Below are 21,934 nucleotides of genomic sequence, written 5' to 3' on the forward strand. Positions count from 1 at the left end.
TGCTCCAGTTTCGGCTCGTCTTTCGTCTCTTTCGGCACTTGGACGATGCCGGTGGCCAGTAGCTTCGCGAAGAGGTCGTTGACGTTGATGTTTCCTAACACCGGTACCAGAGGGTTGGGTTTTTCGTCCGCGGGGGTTTCTAATCCGGGGATCTTGTCTGGTTTGGTGAAGAGCGGTTCTGCACAACTGTATTCTGAGGCAGAAGTGGGTGCAGAGCTAAAGCTTGAGGGCATTACGCTCGCTAGCATGTCTAGACCTGCGACAAAAGAGTTGTTTGTAAAGTCGATGTTGTTTTTGTATGATAAATTACAATTTGTACTGAAATATTTTTTTCAAAGCATATTAGTACTAAATGAATCTAGATACAAGATTAAACTATAGACAATGGGGATGTTTCCTGGGTAAAAAAGCAAGTTTTAATTAGTCCGTCAGTTAGCTTAACAAAAACTACTCGACACGTATTTTTCACTTTTGAAAACTAATGAAAATGTAAAGAGATAAAGCGTGCCAAAGTTCTAAAGAAAAGGCCCGTGACGTCAGAGAGTCCGTAAAAGTGCAGCACTTTATGACGTCGCGCGGAACTTCAATGCACTATAACTTTGTAATTATTTGTTTGATTGACAATTAAAAATATATGTGTCCAATATTTATTTAATTTAAATTGACGGACTAAAAATTTTTTAGGAAACTAGCCTATTCAAATACTGTATCTACTTCGATATATGACACTATAATAAACAAACGTAAAGGATAATCACCTTGATTCTCCGGGTTGATATCTGGGCTGGGCGATTTCTTCGGGGGCAGGACTGTCTCCGCGTCCATTTCCAGCGGAGGCGCCGGCAGGTCGGGCGCGGGTAACGGCGGCGCCGGCCCGGGAGCCGCGCCCGCCATGCCTTCGATGCGCACGAGCCCCGGCCGCACGCCGCGCGGCAGCGCCGAGAAGCGGATGAAGTACTTCTCGCCTCCCAAGTGAACGGCCTTAGGTAAGTCCCCGAACTCCACGCGGAACGGCCGCTCGTTGATTAATACTGTGCGCAGCGCGTCCGCGAACCGCAGCGTGAACCGCTGGCCGGCCGCGTGGAACTCCTGCACGCGCGCGTCCAGGTACACCGGGCACACGTGCACCGCGTTGACGATCACGTTGATTTTTCCCACCACGAGGTCCGTCCGCCGCGCCTTGCCCACGTCCACCTGCGGCGCCGGACCCTCCAGCGCCAGCCGCCGCGCGCGTCCGCCCACCAGCACGCCCGCCGGCTGCCCGCCGAAGAACACCTCGAACCAGCGCCCATCAATATACAGCTCCCGCGTCGGCGCGCCGAGCCGAATATCGAACGCCTGGTCGTCCACCTCCACGCGCCGGTACGGCTCGTTGAAGCCGAGCACCACCGAGTCCTTGTTGTCGAACGTGACGCGGCGCCGGCCCGGCAGGAAGCGGATCTCGCGCGGGTCGTCCCAGTCCATCATGATGACGGCGGTCTCGCCGTAGAAGCGGATCTCGCGCGGCACGCCGTCGATCTGGATCGTTTTCACGGGGTCGCGGTCGATGAACTCGAGCACGCGCGGGTCCGGCGGCGGGATCTCGGCGGCGCCGACGCCGAGCGGCGGAGGCGAGACGGTTCTCTCGTAGGGCGGCAGCGGGCATTCGCCTTGGCACATGCCGGGCATGGGAGCGGGCGGCGGCGGCGGGCGCGGCTCGTAGGGCGGCCAGGGCGCGCGGAAGTAGGGCGGGCGAAAGCGGCGCGGGCCGAAGTCGGCGGCGGGACGCGGCACGTACTCGTCGACGCGGGCCCGGGGCGCGCGCCAGGCGGGCCGGTAGACGAAGGCGGGCGGACGCGGCAGCAGCGGGCGGCGCAGGTCGAGGTCCCGCGCGGGCGGGCCGGGCGGCGGCGGCGGGCCGGGCCCGGGCGTGACGCGCTCGTCGATATCCCCGTAGTTGTTGGGCCCGTGCGCGGCCTGCAGCTTGCGCTTGGAGATCTCGAGCGACTCGCGCTGCTTGGCCTCCTTGAGCTTGAGCTTCTCGTTGAGCTGCAGCACCTGGTACATGAGCGTGTTGTACTGGCTCTTGTCGAGCTGGCCGTCGTGGAACTGCTCCTTGGCCTGGCTCATGATGATCGAGATGGACTTCTTGTGGTCCTCGGCGTCGAACTCCTCGGGGTGCTCCGGCCGGAGGTCCGTGTCCTCGGAGCTGAGCGTGCGCCGCCTTTCCCTTTCGATACCTAAAGCAACGAACGCTACGTTAAAACACGATGACGTCTATGCGGCGTGAGATAAATGAACTGAGGACTTTACTTCAGACTGCTAATGATGGCGGTGATCGAATTACTTACGTCGCCTACTGACACGTTGCGGTACAGAATACAGATACACAACTAAATTACTGGTACTGTCTTATGCAGCTAGATGCAAATAAGAAGGGCACACTTACTTGGCGATTTGCTGAACAGCAGCGGTCGGCCGAGTCGATCCGTTCCTTTTGTGGCTTCGGCGAGCTTCGCCCGGACTAGGTCGAGCTTGGACGGGGTCTTTTTGGTCTCATCGGTCTTCTCCTTGACTTCGTGCCAGTCTTTCTTGGGCGAGCCGGGCGGGGAGGGGACCTTGTCCTCCTCCATTTTGTCATCCTCCTTGGGGGAGGCCGGGGTGAGGGTGGGAGGGGGAGGGGCGGTCACCTCTTCCACTTGAGGTAGCTGCCGGAGATCGACGTCCTCGTTGCCGAATAAGCTAAAAAATCGTTACCTTTATTATGTCAATTCGAAAGGGAATACGAGAAACTACTTTCTTCTGTCTAAAGCGTTTATTCCTTTTGACAGTTGCTTCAAAGGAAATAATGGTACTTTATCTTCACATTATAAGGGAACTAATAGGAGGAAAATGTTCAGGTTTATCCCTTTCTAAAATGACAGGTTAGTGCACGTAACATTGGCTACCTTTTTACAACAGGGAAATCGTGATTGATTTAAAATAAAAAACAAGTTTTATTCTCCGAAAAATAACAAGTAAAAGTGCTTTTTTAAAGCCTACTTACAGAAATAAATGAGTTTTACTGAGTTTTTTAGAGTTTTAACCAATGTTTCGCGCACTATGACGTCGCCAATTTAAAAAGGGACAGTAGTTCCTTCGAAATGCTGAAAGTGCCATTAGTTCCTCTGAAGGAACTATTAGGAATAACCGTCAAAAGAAAGCAAGAACGAGTAAATATTTCAAGTAAGCCACAAATAAGCTGAGCATACTTACACATCGAACTTATCAAGCTTGGTCTTCTTGGTCTTTCCATCCAGGAGTTCAGTGGACGGCCTTTTCTGCGCGACGGGCGCGGCCTTGGCATCGACCGCGGGCAGCACACGAAGATCCACGTCCTTGGTTTCCGCCACCACTTCTGGCACATCTGCAAATACGACTTTATTTTTATGCAGCCTTAAGCCTAATTTGGAGTAGGAGAGCGATGGATCCAGATGACTTTCGAAGTTTCGATGCTACGTTGATTTCTATGCTGACATCCATTAAGGTTCAGAAGTCCTTCTATGTCAATAGATAGTTCAGTGAATATTTCCATATTAAAATGACTGTCAATCTCCATTCAAGCTTTTAAATTTTAAACCAGTTACATTCATACTTCGCCAGCCAAATCACTATCTAACAAACAAGTAAAATAAAAATTCCTGATTCTTCTCTTCTTTCCTGATTTCTCAATATTGTATCACAAGTGATATATTGCATCACTATAACGTTTAATTACCTATGCAAGACTTGAACAGTGTATCATATATCTGACTGAATAAATTCGCAAAATCTATTCAATTCCACCACCCACATATTATATCAAAGAAAAGGTCTATTCCTAAGTGGTACCAGACAGTGGTACTAACTGTCTGGCACAGAGTGACATTATTTGTAAATACATAAAGATGACTTAGTTCTGCTCGGTACGACTGTACTTCATGAATGTACATTTATATTTCGTCCTAGCTAACAGAATAACCACAATGTTGGATCCATCTTCGAGGTACTATCGTTTCGTAAAACGTGAAGGAGTGCATCGAAACACTTACCAACACTTGATGTCAGATGGTAGGCACATAACTTTACACATAACTTACTTTGTAACTTCTGTTTTCCTTTATACTTTGACACTTTTTAGTACGCAGCGAGAAATGTTTTTTAGTTTTGCATTATCCGATTTGCAGTTTGTCAAAATGTATTTGAATTGCAGAAAAAAAATGATTTTTTTAATTCAACTTTTTAAAGCTACAGAATATAAGTTGTGAATTTAATGAGTTAGATTGTTAGAACGATCCACTCCCGTGTTAATAGTTTATTGTATTTTGCAACAACTCATTGAAAGTATTCTTATTATTAAAATTAGTTAAGTACACGATAGATCAAACATCTTAGGATCGAAAGAATTCGCATTTATTTTAAAATTCGCATATAATTCTAAAGTATACTAATTATGAACGATATTCAAAAAAGGTTTGTTTTTCAACGGTCTCTTTCCCGTATAGCGAGATGCCTTCATGCACGAATACGAAGGACAAAAGTTTCAAAAAAGAAAAGCTTGTGCTTTTCTTTTTACTACTAATACTAATACTTGTGTATTAAAATTATTCCAGTTAATTTCGTGGACCGTGCAAAGATTTATCAATGGACAGTAGCGACTATTAATTCATAAGTGTAGAAGACAACGTTTTTATGTTTGATATATCTGAGAAATTCCGTTTAGCGTATCATTAGTTAGAAACAGTATTAACAAAAACAAAAATTTTATAAAGCGCCATAAACTATGCATTTTGTTGCCGACCGAATACAAGAGAAAGAAACGCTCTACGAAAATGAATTCGAAGAACGTTGTATCTTTCCGTATACCTTCTTCATCAATAATTCTAATTAGTGTAGAACCCCATTAATTTGTCAGTCACATAGTTAACAGTAAAGGTATTGTTATGATAAAATCTACATAATATGTTTTATGACGAATATTGTGTACCTATCGTTATTAATAATATCATTAAAATATATTACATAATACGAAACTAACGTAGTAAAACATTAATAAAATAGTAACATAGCACTTTTTTGGACTAAAAACATTTTATTTAGAATAACATCTTATACGAACAGTACTTTAGTCTTAAGCAGTTTTAAAATTAAGTTAACTGGAGAGATTATAAGATTGAAACTTTTTATAAATGTAGGAATACCAAATATCTAGTACTGCTAAATAAAAATAACCTAAGTACTCGAATTAAAAAAAACTATTCTACATGAATGAATTTATTTTAACGTGTTTTTAATTTATTTAAGAATTACCATCTAATAATTACCCGAAGGAAAAATATTTACCATCATAACCGTTAGGTATATGTATACCATAATCTACATAAGATACAAATGTGCAACAAGAGAATTGAAACTTTTTCTTTCAACTAATTTCGAATTCGCCATCTATTTACGTAATTATGAACAAAATATTTATCCGTTAAGTTAATTGTATTTCAATATTACTTAGTTTATAACTTACACCTCCGAAACTTCCACCAGCTTCATCCAAGTCCCTGCCTCCAGAGGTGATGGGACACTTGACGCGCACCTTCCAACGCAAAGCCATGCCGGCACAATATGTAGTCTTTTCGCTCTTCACAGTTAATAAGTTGTTCACTTTACAATTAAACGCTTTCGGTTTTAACATCAACGAGTTGTTGCAAAAAACTGAGATCACGGGTTAAACCAAGAAACATTAAAATTGGTGAGTAGTGCAAACGTGGTGAGTCAAAACCTGACAGTGTACAGTGCAGCAAACTGCAAATCCAAACCGAAAATTCAAGCCCACACCGAATGATTCGCGGGACGACAGAACCGGGGGAGTCTTAACGCTAGGGGGTCACGCCGAATATAACACTCCAGAGAGTTGGTAAACTTTTTATTTCCACACAAGTGTCGGTCAACGCTCGCCGCTTACAGACTAGGGGCACAGGGGGGGACCGCGGTCCGGGATCATAGAGAGGGGGCTTACTTGTCGCGGGCGCGGGCTCGGCGGCGGGCTCCGGGCTCTCCGACTTCTGCTTGTTGCGGCGCATGAAGCGCTCCTTGTGCGAGATGCGGCGCTCGTTGAACGTCACCAGCGCCGGCTCCGGCGCCGCTTCGGGTTCCGCGCGCCGGCGCCGCCGCTCCTTGTCCTTGGGTTCCTTGGCGCGCGCCTTCTTGTCCGGCGACGACGACGAGCCCGAGTCCTTGGAGGCGTCGGCCTCGCGGCGCCGGCGCCGGTCCTCGCGCGCCTCCTTGCGACGCTTCGCCTGCTCGTCGGCCGGCTCCGGCTCCCGGCGCAGCTTTGGGATCGGCGGGAGCCGGCTGATCCTTTTGGCGTCGGAGTCGGGCGCGGGGTCGACGGCTGGCGCGGGATCGGGTCGCGGTCGCGCGCGGCGGCGGTCCAGGCGCGGGTCGCGGCGGGCCAGACGCGGGTCGGCGGTCGGGTCGATGTCGATGGTGAGCACGTTCTTGCGCTTGGCGTGGTCGAGCGGCTTGATGTCGAACACGTGGGGCGCGATGGGCGGCGAGGCGGGCGCGCGGGGCGGGGCGCGCGCGAGGCGAGGGTCGCGGCGCGCGGCGGCCAGCGCGGCGCTAACGGGCGCGATGCGACCGCCCGCCGGTTTGTTCACGGGCTGCGGACAAACGCACGGTTGATGCTTCCGTTGAGAACGCGAGTGGCGTCGCCGACGACGAGACGCTCTCGAATTCTTAATGAATGTAAATGAAAATCGTGGCATTTTTAGACGTGGCCCGATAGCAAATTGGGAACTCGTGGCCATAGTTTTGTCTACAGGGAGTTAATAAATATTATTTACTAGCTGACCCGTCGAACTCTGTTCCGCCTTAAAGGCAGTAAATAAGCAAATTTTGACCGTTTAGACCTACCCTGGACTACAACAAACATTTTAAAATCAAAATCAGCTCAATCGGCCCAGCCGTTCTCGAGTTTTAATCAGACTAACGAACAGCTATTCATTTTTATTTATATAGATTTAATGAAATTCACGTCAACATCATCTCGCTTCCGAGTTGATGGCGATTCAAAAAATACTCAACGATACAAAACACAAGAGAACAGTGGCTGGATTCCAATTTGCTGTGGGTACCTCCTCCATTATACCAAAACGACTTACCGGTCCCAGCCTCATCTTGGCGGGCACGTTATTGAGCCCGGGCACGTTATTGAGCCCGGGCCCGTCCGGGACCGCCACGGGGGCCACCACCGGGTTGACCATGGCCACAGGCATGGCGGGCATGATCGAGTTCGGCGGGATTATCGTGGTCACCTGTAACAAGCGGAGAACGGCGTCAGCCTGCGTCTATGTACAGTCGCGGAATGAAAAGGTTCGTCACCTTAGTGTCGGTTTTCGCTTGCACTAGGTACTGTAAGAGTCAAACCTGCCAACATAACCGTGCAAGAAACAGTGCTGCTAACATTTAAATAAATATGACGTTTGCTAACGAATAAGGTTTTGCTTGTTTATTTTTCTATCCCATCAGTGCAATGTTACAAAATGTAGTTTTTTTTTTTAAATAGATAATGGCAGGTTGAACCAACAAGATGGTTTTAGTTTGTCAATCATAATAATCTTCTTGACAAGTTAAATCGTCAAACAACTTTGATCTGAATAATTTTGAACTTTACTGACGAACAGTTAAAGATTATTTTCTCTAACTCGAGATTATTCTGTAACATAGTTTCAAAATTTAATATGTGCTCGCGATTTGTTGAAGGAATCAATTTGAAAACTGACGAACCTTTTCATTCCGTGACTGTACCTTCACCAGCGGTTCCCGCGACTTTGTACGCATAGACCCCGTTTTAGCTCCTTATTCAGTTTAGACCATAAGTGGCACTTATGACCTAAGTGCCACTTATGGTCTAAACTGAATAAATATTTTTGATTTTGATTTTATTTAATTTTAAGGGTGTAGTTTCGTAAAATCCGTTCTTAGCGGATGTCAACACCCTAGGAACTTATCTGCCAAATTTCAAGATTGTAGGTATCATTGTTTCTGAGATTTCGTGATTAACCATATTAATAGATACTAGGCCCCCTTACTAATAAAACTTGTACACGCTCGTTGAACAGTGTTTTAAAGTGACGTTTAGTATGGAAATGTCATTTTAAAACAGTGTTCAACAACTGTGTAACTTTTAATTAGTAAGAGGGTAGGACTCTTGGAGGGCCAAACGTGAAGGTTTCAAGCCTTGTTGTGTATTTTAAGTGCCTTGGTCAGTTGGAAACTCTCAAACCCCGCCGATATGACCCAGTTACATAATTTTGCAGTTGTTTCTTTATTTTCATATTTAATGTAATCCATAATTCGATGCCTAATTCAGCAATCTTTGCAGCTAATTTTAGTTCTTTCTTTATGGTGATGTTTTGTACCTGGTCGAATGACGCACTAATAATAACCAAAATCATTGAAAGGATTAGCACACAGAAAATACTTTAAAGTCAGAAAAATGTTATGCGATATCATTGTAGTACAAAACTTCATAAGTTTTTCTGTAACAGCACAAGTTGGAGACGAGAAATATGATAACAGATGGAACTGGATAGAACGACGCATACTACACTTTCAATACGAATATTTTATAAAGAATCAATTAAAAACATCCAATAATAAAAAATCTCACTAACTAATTTTGAAGTTTTTACAGACTTGTGTGTACAACCCTACGATAGCGAGGTGTGCATGGGAAAATGAAAGCTATGTTACAGGCAATTCTGAACTTATTTCGGCGACTGATGTTGGGATTGATTGGGATTTGAGATCTAAAAATCTGATGACTACATGTATACATAATTTTTCTGGTTTAATGTGCAAGGTGCAAAAATATATTGCGAAAAAATATATTTGGATTTGGAAGTATAGCCCGACCAGGAACATAAAAACCCTCGCCATGTTGCGGGCGTGCATGATGCCAGGGTTTTTATGTTTCTGGTCGGGCTATAACACAATTTACTGCTCAATTTAGATGCATTTGGGTAAAGAGATACAATGGACTTTGGAGAAAGATATAGGCTACTATTTATAGCGAAAATAAACTTGAAACGGGTAAATTAAGTGATGAAAGATTGTATGGGGAATCAAGATATAAGACATAAAACTATACTTTCGATTAAAAATTAAGATTTTTGATCGACGGACGCACACGCATTTTCCACTCTGTGACAAATCGAATTTTCCTTATAACTCTTATAGGTAGTTACCAATAAAATAACCAAGAAATAATTTTTAGAGATAAAATCTTAAACAAAGGGTTAAATCTAAGTAGAAATTAATACATAGTTTTCTAATTCATATACAAGAAAAATTACAATTAGATTGAGAAATAAATTATTACTTATTATATTATTTTATTTATTTACTTACGCAGTAAGGACGACGGTACGACGTCCAACAAAGCATCTTTAATGTTTTATGTCACACAACACAAACTAACAATATCTTTGCACTCAACTCGAGATGGGTAATACACACTAAAGTGGTCTACCACGCTTCGCGACCGAGACGATACTGACTAAGCGCTTCGTGTGCGCATCCCACATAGCGTGCTAGGTTGTGGTGGGGGTAAACCTTTCGGGTGTTTTTTTACCTGTGTTTATGAACGAAACCATGTGGTAATTATGAACGCTAATACCTGTAATGAGTCCTTATCTAATGGCATTGTTATTCGTAGAAAGGGTTGCTAAATACCTACTTAGTAATGATTTCTTTTAAGTGTAATTCCTAATCCACTGTTTTTCTAATTCGGAAAGTTTGGGTAGTAAAAAGAGAAGTTTGAATAGAATCTGATAAGAATAAACCACTGAAATATGAAATATCAAGATAGATAGATACTTACTCAAATAAGGAAATGTGAAACATAGCTATTGTAACAGCCGGGAGTTCGGGACCCGTTAGCCATTTTGATCTAGTCTGAATGTTCAATGAAAGAATCGTATGAATTGTCAAAATTGAACGAGTTTGGTAAAGGGCTAAAGGCCAAGATAAGCGCACATTGATACATTAATCACTACAGCTATATTATAAAATAAAGTAGTTTTCCTGTCTGTCCCTGTATTGCTTATATCTTTAAAACTACGCAACGGATTTTGATGCGGTTTTTTTAATAGATAGAGTGATTCAAGAGGAAGATTTTTAAGTATAATAATACATGTACCTGTGCGAAGCAGCGGCGTGTCGCTAGTTAAAGATAAAAGGCAGTCTTTTGTATCATGATTTACGCTCCACAATCCACAATAAAGATTTATGATCATGATCAAAGTATACTTAAACTATATTTATTAATATTCTCAAAATTATAATACCACGAGGCGAGGACAGAAGAAGAATGTAAAAGGTAATAAGCACCTACTTAAGGTTTACTATTGAACAATGACAATTGACAATCTATTCAAGCAGTTAAAATATACTAATCTAGTGCAATAAAAATGCCGACAACTGAGAGACAATTAAAACAACACCTGCATATTTTTACAATGGTTTATTGTCCTTTATTACAAAAACAACCTTTCTTTTTATGGTATGTTTAAAAAGGATTGATGTTTGCCGAAAACCTAAAGAAATAATTGTTAAACAGTTTTTAACTACAGAACTACTGAATGTATCTGTCTTTAGAACTATATTAGTAACTCATGTGGTATTTTGAATAGGTCGTCTGCCACCTATCACATAAAAAAGGTTGGCATATTAAGAGATCAAACTGAAGAGTTTGTTTGTTTGTTTGTTTACTTGAACGCACTAATCCCCGGAACTACTGGTCCGATTTGAAAAATTCTTTCAGTGTTAGATAGCCCATTTATCGAGGAAGGCTATAGGCTATACAACATCACGCTACGATCAATAGGAGCAGAGCAATAATGAAAAATTTTGCGAAAACGGGTTTTCACGCGTACGAAGTAGCGGGCACAGCTAGTAAATTCATAAAGTTTATCAGGGAATCATTGAACAACAGCCCTTTAAAGCGTACTGCTGGCCTAGGAGCCTGGATGCCATAATCTACGCGCTTGGCAGGCGGGTTGGAGATCGTAGTTTAAAAATTAAAAGATTAACGTTTATCAAAGAGCGCTGCTACCCGTTCTCTGTCGTCACCACACGGCTTAATAAACGCCCGTATTTACAAGCGATGCATGCTTGAGTGAAGCTGCAAATCGAACGCACAGCGTTGAATAGAGCTCTGTGGTTGGTTCGTGTGTCACCCTATGCGTACACGCGCACTGTGAGACCTCATAGTAACGTTTGTGAATACCCGTATTCAATAGGTAAGGGAATCATTGTTACTTTATAATAGTTTCAACTGTCGATTTGACGATTTTAAAAGTTAAATGGTATTCTCAAAATATTAAAATACCACATGAGCTCTTGTGAAACTTAAAAAACGGATAACATTCAGTAGATGTGTCAAGTTTTTCGAAATCATAAATCCTTTTTAAACGTGTGCACTGGATACGGAGAGAAAAATACCACAAGAACCCTTTTCTTGTGGTATTCGTTTTAGTAATGAAGGACAATAACCCATTGTAAAATAAAACATGCAGGTGAAGACTGTTTGTTTCATTTGTCTCTTACTTGGTAGTTGGCAAGTTTGTATTGCAACAGATTGGTATTTAACTACCGAGTAATATTTACAGCTCTCATTTATGTCATTTTTAAAGTTATCGCTATCTATTTATCGCCCTACAATCCAGTCTAATTAACTGCGCACCTGGCTGCCGTGACCAGTGTTGCCAACTTAGCTACTTTATAGCTAGATTTAGCAACTTTTTGATGTCAGGCAGCTACAATTTTTTTTAACTTGTAGCTACTTTTTCTAGCAACTATTGATTATGATATATTTTTACAAAGTTATGGTAACGGCATAACCGACAAACAAAATTTGTATTAGCAATATACGATACGACTCACTTAAATCGGTGCGGAATAACTTTGGTGATTCGTTTGAGTGATTTTGGCCTGTGGGTGGGGATTCCCCTAAACTAATATGACAAAATGGGTACTATGGAAAAAGATTCCAAATCATGTGCAGCTGAACCTTCTACATCTTCTCGTACATAATTATAATATTCGGAAGATAATCAAAATACTGTCTTATTTTATTTGTTATCAAGTAGTCACAGTATTAAAGTTAAATTGATTAAAGTTATGATTTTTTATTATTGATAGCTGATTTATCAACTGCAGTGTTTTATTTCTTTAGTATTTTATTTACTTCGGAATTCAGCTACTTCTAGCTACTTTTTAGAGAGAAAAAAATACCCAATCTAGCAACTTTCTGTTAAATTCCTAGCTACGAGCCTTTGGTAGCTGTTGGCAACACTGGCCGTGACGTCACATCGACGCTCGTACGGATTAGGGAACGCGGGGAGGTGCGCGGGAAGTGCGAGGGAGAGTCGTAGGCCTCAGCCTCGAACTTAGCGGGCAGCGGGGCGGCGGCGGCGGCGGCGCGGGAGCGGCAGGATCTTATGCGTAAAATCAAATAGACCGGTTCTCGAAAACAGCGGCGCGGCAGCGGGCAACGAGCGGGCAGCGGCGAGGGAGCGGGCAACGAGCGGCCAGCGCACTCCTTCTTTTGCCCACAATAAATCGAGCGTTAGGAATAAATTTGAATCGAAATAAAATTGTCGCCGTTGTTCAGACATTTCGTTTGCGAATAAAAACAAATATCTCGACAACACAACCCCGAACACAACACTTCGCCGCTAAAGCGCCGCGCGAGCTGCCCGCTTGTTTCGAGAACGGGTCTGCGTTGCCCGCCCCGCTCCAGGCAACTTTATGATAATTTATTGATTTTCTAAAATAAAAAGAAGCTAACAATCATTCCAATCTTAATCATTTATTATTCAACATCATCATCAACATCTATAAATTCAAAAGTTTCATCATTATTTGAAGCTAATACATTTTTAACTTCATTAGGAAGAGGAGATTTTGACTCACACTCATTTTTGGTCTTATTGTTGACAAAAAAGGATCCAAAGAAATAAGTAAATTATTTAAAATATCACGATTGGTCACTTTTCGGTTAAATTTACGCGTATGATTCTCTCTGATCTTTATTCCGCGATTCTGCTGCTTCTTCCGATAGTGCTCCTATTGGCATAATATCTAAGTAAATTGAGTGAAGTTTTGGGGGTTTATTTGCTCACCGGAAGCCATAGCCCTTAATAATACGGACAACCTAGGAATCAGATCTTGACTAACTCCAGTGATGTTGGATATTTTTTCTGGATCTGCAAAAAATCTACGCGCACTATTTCCGTTGTTTGTTGTTCCAGCCCCTTGCTGCACAATATCTATTAGCAATCCAGTTTAATCGCGAAACCGTTTTTGTATTTCAGCTTTTCGTTTCTCCATATTTGCTTTTTTATTTCCTCTTGCTGTCCAAGTTTTAAATTCTAGTCTATAAGTAATGTGTAATATAGTTTCCATAGCCCGTATCCATGCGTGCAATGAAGATAGGCCATACTTGTACAGTCACGGAATGAAAAGGTTCGTCAGTTTTCAAATTGATTCCTTCAACGAATCTCGAGCACATATTACCTTTTGAAACTATGTCACAGAATAATCTCGAGTTAGAGAAAATAATCTTTAACTGTTCGTCAGTAAAGTTCAAAATTATTCAGATCAAAGTTGTTTGACGATTCATCTTGTCAAGAAGATTATTATGATTGATAAACTAAAACCTTCTTGTTGGTTCAACCTGTCATTATTATTCCTTTTAAATAAAAAAAACTATTGTCAATTGGTCAATGTCATCATTGCATTGCACTGATGGGATAGAAAAATAAACAAGCAAAACCTTAATCGTTAGCAAACGTCATATTTATTTAAATGTTAGCAGCACTGTTTCTTGTACTGTTATGTTGGCAGGTTTGACTCTTACAGTACCTAGTGCAAGCGAAAACCGACGCTAAGGTGACGAACCTTTTCATTCCGCGACTGTACATATCGATATTTAAAGATATTTGTTTTAATTTTGTTAAATGATTCATGTCAGTTGGTTTTGCTTTGCACTTAGATATTATGCCAATAGGAGCACTATCGGAAGAATCGCGGAATAAAGATTTTAGAAAGATCAGAGAGAACCATACGCGTAAATTTAACCGAAAAGTGACCAATCGTGATATTTTAAATAATTTACTTATTTCTTCAGATCCTTTTTTGTCAACAATAAGACCAAAAATGAGTGTGAGTCAAAATCTCCTCTTCCTAATGAAGTTAAAAATTTACTAGCTTCAAATAATGATGAAACTTTAGAATTTAGAGATGTTGATGATGATGTTGAATAATAAATGATTAAGATTGGAATGATTGTTAGCTTCTTTTTATTTTAGAAAATCAATAAATTATCATAAAGTTGCCTTATATCCATATATTTTGTTCGGTCTGGGCAAATTTGCCTCNGTTTCAACTATCGATTTGACGATTTTAAAAGTTAAATGGCATTCTCAAAATATTTAAAAATACCACATGAGCTCTTGTGAAACTTCAATAACAGTTAACAGTCAGTAGATGTGTCAAGTTTTTCGAAATCATAAATCCTTTTTTAACGTGTGCACTAGATACGGAGAGAAAAATACCACAAGAAAAAGGTTGTTTTAATAATGAAGGACAATAACCCATTGTAAAATAAAACATGCAGGTGAAGACTGTTTGTTTCATTTGTCTCTTACTTGGTAGTTGGCAAGTTTGTATTGCAACAGATTGGTATTTAACTACCGAGTATATTTACAGCTCTCATTTATGTCATTTTTAAAGTTATCGCTATCTATTTATCGCCCTACAATCCAGTCTAATTAACCAACTTAGCTACTTTATAGCTAGATTTAGCAACTTTTTGATGTCAGGCAGCTACATTTTTTTTTAACTTGTAGCTACTTTTTCTAGCAACTATTGATTATGATATATTTTTACAAAGTTATGGTAACGGCATAACCGACAAACAAAATTTGTATTAGCAATATACGATACGACTCACTTAAATCGGTGCGGAATAACTTTGGTGATTCGTTTGAGTGATTTTGGCCTGTGGGTGGGGATTCCCCTAAACTAATATGACAAAATGGGTACTATGGAAAAAGATTCCAAATCATGTGCAGCTGAACCTTCTACATCTTCTCGTACATAATTATAATATTCGGTAGATAATCAAAATACTGTCTTATTTTATTTGTTATCAAGTAGTCACAGTATTAAAGTTAAATTGATTAAAGTTATGATTTTTTATTATTGATAGCTGATTTATCAACTGCAGTGTTTTATTTCTTTAGTATTTTATTTACTTCGGAATTCAGCTACTTCTAGCTACTTTTTAGAGAGAAAAAAATACCCAATCTAGCAACTTTCTGTTAAATTCCTAGCTACGAGCCTTTGGTAGCTGTTGGCAACACTGGCCGTGACGTCACAGGGAGAGTCGTATTCCAACGAAGTGCGCAGTTATCTCGATCGGACCGTAATTTTTTTTAAGTGTAATGTTTTTACACCCTTTGAACGAGGTTAACCCAAATAATGTATAACGATAATTGCGTGAAATGTGTGCTTTATCGTTACAAAAACGTTACGAATCATAAACAGAACTGAACAGAAATCAGTTTGTCAAGAATTTAAAGAAGATTCGATTACAATATTTTTACTAAAGATAACTAACTGTTTGCGTTTGCTTAAAATAACATTATTGTTACATGTCAAGGCTAAACGATAATGCTGGTAGCGCAGCATTAGCCTTAATTGTTATGTAATTACCTATTTCAAAATTTAAACATTCACCCAATACGCATGTTTTTTAATTTAGATAAATACGACGCACGGATTAACAGAACACCATTAACCATTTTGCAAATAGGTCAACGAGCATACTCTTTAATTAACGAAATACATATTCGAATTTAGCGATTGCAAAACTTATTTCAATCGTAATTAAATCTCTAGGAGAATCGCCTCTTCCCTACACACACTAATGTTATTCACTAAATTATTATAAAGGCGAACGTTGGTGAGTGTAAGTGTGTACCTATGTTCGTTACTTCTTCACGTCTAAACAGCTGGAGCGATTTTAATAAAATATGGAGTTAGCTGACACCCTGGATTACCACATAGGCTACGTTTTACAACTTAATAAACCGCGGATAACATCGCGGGGCACAGCTAGTTGTAAATATTTTGTAAAGTTTCTTCGATTATTCCTAGGCGCAGCAGATCATCGATTTTTCGTCGGCCGTAAGTTTAGTCGGGCAGTTGATCAGTATGGGCATGTATGAAAGTGCGCACATTAACACCGATTGATTTTTTTATACAGGGTGTTAGGTAAATGGGTATATGAGCCGACACTAGCCCATGTTAACATGGGCTAGTGTCAGATAGCTGTATAAATTAGAATCGGGCCCAACTATCGGCCGGCTAAAAATCGGTGGTCTGCGCCTGGGCTTAACCAACTACGAAAAAAGCGGGTGAAGGTGAAAATTTACGTCCTTTTGTGCATTTTTTTTTAATTGGAAATTACGTAATTTGCCTGCCTCCTTTCTATAAAACTTAATAACGAATGCATGGATAATATGCAAAGAGAGCTACACCAGTGGCGGATTTACCAGCAGGCTCAGAAGGCTAAAGCCTAGGGCGGCAGATTTAGTTCATACATTTTTCATACACAAAATACGAATGTCGTAAATTAAACTGCAATAAAATATTTAACAAAAATCTAAATACAGTCCTATACCAAAGCAACACCACCCTTAGTAAAATATACTTCAGTGTTATCAATTTATAAACAACCCGTGCCTAAATGGCCTACAGGCGACAAATCGGTAAATTCGCCACAGAGCTACACCACAATACTGAATACACATAGCGTGTTATTTTAGCTGAGGGTCCGCATTACAAAATATCGTTCAAAACTCGACTCTATATTTATGAAATTAGTATAGATGATCCTAGTAGTACTTAAGTGGCATAAATCTTAAGAGTGAAAAGTTGCTAAATACAATCTCCACAAAGGTGCACGGTGCGGTTTTAGGCTGGTTTTAGAATCGCGCTGACCGCTCGCTGATCGTCGGCGCTGACAAATCAATATGTATGTAATTGAAGGGAACGTTCCTGAGTGACGCTGATCTCTCGGTGCCGACGCGCGACGCTTCATACATTTCGGCTGTCAGCGCTGACGGTCAGCGTGACTAAAACCAGCCTTAGTGTGTGCAGCGCCTTATTCAACCGGTTTATCCAGTAATTGAATTTTATGTCATATCTAATTTTTAAGAAGAATAACAAATCTACATGTAATCATCAATCAATCACATACCTTTTTAGCGTTTTTCTCTGCCAGTTCCAGCTGCCTCCTTGTCTGCTCCAGTTCCATTTCAATCTTTTTCCTTTGGAGCATGAGAAGTTCCTGCTCCTTCTTGACGAGGATGGTGCGCATCTTTTCTTCTTCTTCAGTGGGTGGGGCAGGCGTGCTGGTTGTTGGAGCATTCTGCCAAATTAATGTCTCATTATAGTTTCAGCCGGGGAAATAAAATACTTCATTGTATAGTCTCCATAAAAATTTATAGTCTCAGTTTTCATATCGAAACAAATTAAAGTATGAGTAAAAAACAAGCATCCAATAAGGCAAGGATGTGCGAAAGGGTACCAGCTTATATTACAATGAATTCATTTCTGTAGGTGAGATGGAACTTACTGCCAAGTCAATACAACAGCAAACTACAGGCATTTAGAAGAGGCTAAGCTAAAATCAGCTAAATCAACATGGAAACATAATCAACTAAAAAAAACACCTTTTTCAGAAAATTTGGATTTACATGGATGTTTGACTGCTGCGGCTGAGCTTGGATCGGCCAGGCCGGATCGATCAAGTTCACTTTCACATCCAGTTGGTACAACTTCGTCGCTGGGAACACATCGTGCCACGTCTCACGGAGTTTGAACATTTGAGATCTCACTTTCTCATCCACCTATGAATAGAACATGAATTAATACAAAATAACACATAATAAGTAATATTCAATGATCATATTCAAAGACATCAAGAACAATAATTACCTGTTTGAACGTCCTAGTGAACATGTTCACAATGCTCTGTGAGAATTTCTGGGTGTACGCTCCACCGACATTCTTGATAATGGAATCAACTAAATACAGTACAGGCAGCTTGATGTCCGGATTCACCTGTGTAGGAAAAACAGTTTCTAGTCCCAAACCCCACGGATGACCATGTCTGCTCATCCGATGGTCGGCTGCCTCTCTTCAGTGTGCGACTAGTTCTTACTTTCTTGGCCCAAAATCAAATTAATAACTTGGTATAGGAAAGAATAAGACAAATGTTTGTGGTTACAACCTTTTTAATTCTCAGCAAGCGTAAAATAAATAAGAACTCAGTTTTAAAAAGCTTTATTTCAACATATTTAGAATACAACTGAAATGAAATCAGTGTTCTTACATACCATTCAGGTACATTGGCAAAATTTAATCTTTGTAACTAGCTCTATTGATAACAGGTATCTCCCAATGATGAAAAGATAGGGGGTAATAATAAAATGAAACATTTCAAAATATAATGTCACTAATTACACTGAATTGCAAAATATTACTTTAGTACATAAAAAAGTTAACAGCAACCAGTTGATATGGGACTTTTTAGTATCTATTCATATCATTATAATTATTGTATGTATGTATCTGTGTAAGAATGCCTATGATCTTTATCTAATCTAAATGTTTTTTCAAATACTGAAACATGATAATGAGTCTAATGGAGATACCTGCTGTGGACTGGTTACAAACGAGGTCAGATTAGTCACACCGTGATCGTAAACACGTAAAACCCGCCAATGACGTGCGTCACCAGCGAACACTTTCCCCAGTCTCCCTGGCGTTCACGTGTCTCGTGGCATTATGACGAATGCCTCCGACCGTGTAATTTTAAAAATGGAAATTCACCTTCTCCAAATGCTTCTCCACCGTCTCAACGATAACCCCGGCATGGTCGATGTTCTCTTCCGCGAGTATGGTCAACATGTTGATCAACGGCTTGCTGTTGACGGTCAGGTCCGACAAACTCGAAGCGTACTCCTCTGCTATTTCCTTCGACATTTTGGATAGGAACCGAAGGTGGTCTCACCATACCAAACACTGTCTTCACCCGCACATCACTGTAACCAACAAATAAAAATGATAGCATCGTATAATTTCACTTTACGATTACGTGTTAAACCAACATGGCGAAATTCAACAAAATATCACGTTTAGAACTTACGTTATCTACGATAACACTATATTGCGAGAGATAGAACACGACGAGAAGACGGCCACCTCACGTAGGATTTAAACGCACATAATAGTAATTATTTTTCAGAACACACGCAAAAAGAAATGCGACTTTTCTTCAGCAAGAGAGGACGACGACGATTTTTTTGACGTTACTGGATAATGGCCGCCGCGCTCCGCGCTCTCTCACTCAAATAAAATGGCGGACGGACCACATCCATAGACATCGATGAATAGTGATGTCAATGTGAGCTAGCTCGCAGGACAAGACTACTTCTTTATTTCTGAACGTTAGATTGCTTTCATCATTTCTCAACTGACATTGACAGATTTGTTGTGATTTGTGAATGAAATGCTGACAAATTTTGTGAAATTTGTTCTATCTATTCCGAAAAAATCAATTTAATGATCAGTAGGTACCTACATAAAGCAGGAATTGATTTTATTTAGCTAGTGGTTTTAATCACCTGTCAAAACATTCTGTGGCAAACAGTGTTATTGGCTTGCCAACATGTCGAACGTAAATACAGGAGAGTTGTTGAATTTCCAAGACTATTCACCGGAGCACAATGATCGCAGTGCTCGGATCGACGTGGAAGCAGTCCACACGAACCAGTACAGTAGTTCAATGGCAAACCCGAACTACTCGTTTGAAGAGCCTAAGGTGGCTGCGGAACCTGAAGTGGTACCGCAAAGTTAGTGATTCATTCTTGATAATAAAGTCTAGCACGTTTAGTCATTATTCTAATTACTTCTTGAAATTTCAGCAAATCACAACTTTTGGTCCATAAAGTATTACCAAAAGTATTTTGATGTGCACACCAATGAAGTGGTTGAGAGAATCATCTCCTCTGTGCTGCCACAGAAAGTGTCTCGTAACTATTTCGATGAAAGAATAAAGGGCAAACCGGATTTGTACGGGCCTGTGTGGATCTCTGTCACCCTAGTGAGTAATACATGTTCTATACCAACCAAGAAAAAAAACAATTATATCATGATTTATTATAGCATCCTTATTATTATACCTTTAACACTGCAGTACACGCGCCCCTTTTTTTACACGAATACACGCCCGGCCTACTCTGGTAAGCCAATTTAAAATCACTGTAAATCAGTTTATAAGCAATTTAAGAATATAATTACTATGTAAATGATAAAAGTGTTTATTATAGTTATTTTATAATCAAAGTTTCTTTATATAACTATTTGAGATCAAACATTATAAACAGATTTAAAAAATGTAAATTTTTTGGACCAAAATTGCACTCTGAGACCAATGTTAACAAAAAAAAATTTACTGAAAAAATATGACAAGTTTTTTATCTGTCATAGTATTCATGACTTTCTACTGCCTGGTACACGGTGTAAATCCATTTGTTGCAAGTCTTTCATAATTTTTTTGTCGAGTGATTTCGGGCTTTTGAGTAGACCCGCAGTTTTGACGGCCAATTTTATAAAAGTGCATAGACTCTAGCAACCCAAGCTGTACTGGCTTACTGACAAATTTAGTAAACGAGGCTTTCCTGGAATGCCAGCTCTCTGGCGCAAGTTTTCAAAAAGTTATAGCGTAAAATGTTACCCTGGTCTACTATAGTAGTCCGCGCGTGTACTCTAGTGTTAAAACTATTTAAAAAAACTTGTTTCTTTTAAGATTTATTATCATCTTAAAAGAAACAAGTTTTTTTATTATCATCTATTTACGTATGTTGTCCATTATTTATAGAAACACAATATTGAAACAAGACATTGGGCACTGTGATTTTTATCATTCTGTTTTAATCTTTTTATTTCATTTGTAGATATTCACTATAGCTGTCAGTGGCAATATTGCTAGTTATCTCCAAAACACTAACAAGGCTGTCGAGTGGCGTTACAACTTCCACATTGTGTCCATTGCTGCTACGGCCATAGTTTGCTACGTGTGGATCGTACCGCTGGCATTGTGGGCTGCACTAAAGTGGACTATCACTCCTGATGGGCATGATGAAATAGAAACACAGGTCAAGCATCTTTTAAACTGTTTAATTTTTATTATCTAGTATGTAATAAAAGACAATAAGTGTCACATACCTACTATAATATTAAATGAATTTTAAGATAAACATTATTTGTTACAGACCACGAAATCACCAACTATGATGTCTCTATTCTGTCTTTACGGATATTCTCTGTCGATATACATTCCTGTGGCCATCCTCTGGATGATCCAAGTGTTCTGGCTGCAGTGGCTGTTTGTGCTGATGGCAGCGTTTGTGTCTGGCGCTGTGCTTATTTTCTGGCTGCTGCCGGCTTTGAAAAAATCTAGATACTTCTTTATCCTCGTAGGCTGCATTCTCGGGCTCCACTTCTTGCTAGCCACAGGGTTCATGCTGTACTTTTTCCATACACCTAAAAGCTCGGTGAAAGCTATCACACCTATCGGGACTACATTGAAACCTATCTAATTATTTCGAAGTATTCTATTGTAATAATAAATCTAAGTTGATAGCTTCAAGACTAACTGTATTTAAAAGCAGAATATTCAATGTAGGTACATGTTGCTTTCATTGAGAGTTATGTATTAAGAGAAATCAACATAACTAGTTTTGATTATTTATTAACTTGACTATTTATTATTCAAACTTTCAGAAAGTAGTAGCAA

At 40.3% G+C, this 21,934-nt stretch overlaps 2 protein-coding genes across 4 annotated transcripts in view; one reads left to right on the forward strand and one right to left on the reverse strand.

The window, feature by feature from the left end:
* The window catches only part of Pcf11 (Pcf11 cleavage and polyadenylation factor subunit), a 38,271-nt gene extending 18,775 nt beyond the window's left edge, over window positions 1-19,496 (reverse strand). Inside the window, exons 1-10 of one of the 3 annotated variants that reach the window (XM_028311693.1) lie at window positions 19,283-19,496; window positions 18,967-19,178; window positions 18,070-18,195; window positions 17,829-17,981; window positions 17,330-17,500; window positions 7,158-7,310; window positions 6,011-6,656; window positions 3,235-3,385; window positions 2,429-2,721; window positions 759-2,219 (exon numbers count right to left, since the gene is read on the reverse strand). In XM_028311693.1, the coding sequence (XP_028167494.1) occupies window positions 759-2,219; window positions 2,429-2,721; window positions 3,235-3,385; window positions 6,011-6,656; window positions 7,158-7,310; window positions 17,330-17,500; window positions 17,829-17,981; window positions 18,070-18,195; window positions 18,967-19,119 (3,307 nt within the window). In that variant the 5' untranslated portion in view covers window positions 19,120-19,178; window positions 19,283-19,496. Of the gene's footprint in view, window positions 1-758; window positions 2,220-2,428; window positions 2,722-3,234; window positions 3,386-6,010; window positions 6,657-7,157; window positions 7,311-9,408; window positions 9,563-17,329; window positions 17,501-17,804; window positions 17,982-18,069; window positions 18,196-18,966; window positions 19,179-19,282 lie in introns of those variants that run through there. The other 2 variants (XM_028311692.1, XM_028311695.1) reach the window with 2 other exon arrangements.
* Window positions 19,497-19,609: 113 nt separating this feature from the next.
* LOC114357899 (protein YIPF2) lies at window positions 19,610-21,924 on the forward strand. Its single transcript, XM_028311696.1, has 4 exons — window positions 19,610-19,988; window positions 20,061-20,239; window positions 21,093-21,293; window positions 21,411-21,924. The coding sequence occupies exons 1-4, from the start codon at window positions 19,805-19,807 to the stop codon at window positions 21,735-21,737; spliced, it is 891 nt and encodes a 296-aa protein (XP_028167497.1). The 5' UTR covers window positions 19,610-19,804; the 3' UTR covers window positions 21,738-21,924.
* The last annotated feature ends 10 nt before the right edge of the window (window positions 21,925-21,934 follow it).

Source organism: Ostrinia furnacalis, unplaced genomic scaffold (assembly GCF_004193835.3).
Source record: "Ostrinia furnacalis isolate ACB-3 unplaced genomic scaffold, ASM419383v2 OfSCF3542, whole genome shotgun sequence".
In the NCBI taxonomy this organism is placed as follows: Eukaryota; Metazoa; Arthropoda; class Insecta; order Lepidoptera; family Crambidae; genus Ostrinia; species Ostrinia furnacalis.

What these genes read in the sequence shown, in the direction of transcription:
- LOC114357899 (XM_028311696.1), top strand. Translation starts at nt 19,805, where the DNA reads ATGTCGAACGTAAATACAGGAGAGTTGTTGAATTTCCAAGACTATTCA. An exon ending in ACCTGAAGTGGTACCGCAAA is followed by an intron (nt 19,989 to 20,060) that starts GTTAGTGATTCA and finishes TTGAAATTTCAG; the next exon opens with CAAATCACAACTTTTGGTCC. An exon ending in TGTGGATCTCTGTCACCCTA is followed by an intron (nt 20,240 to 21,092) that starts GTGAGTAATACA and finishes TTTCATTTGTAG; the next exon opens with ATATTCACTATAGCTGTCAG.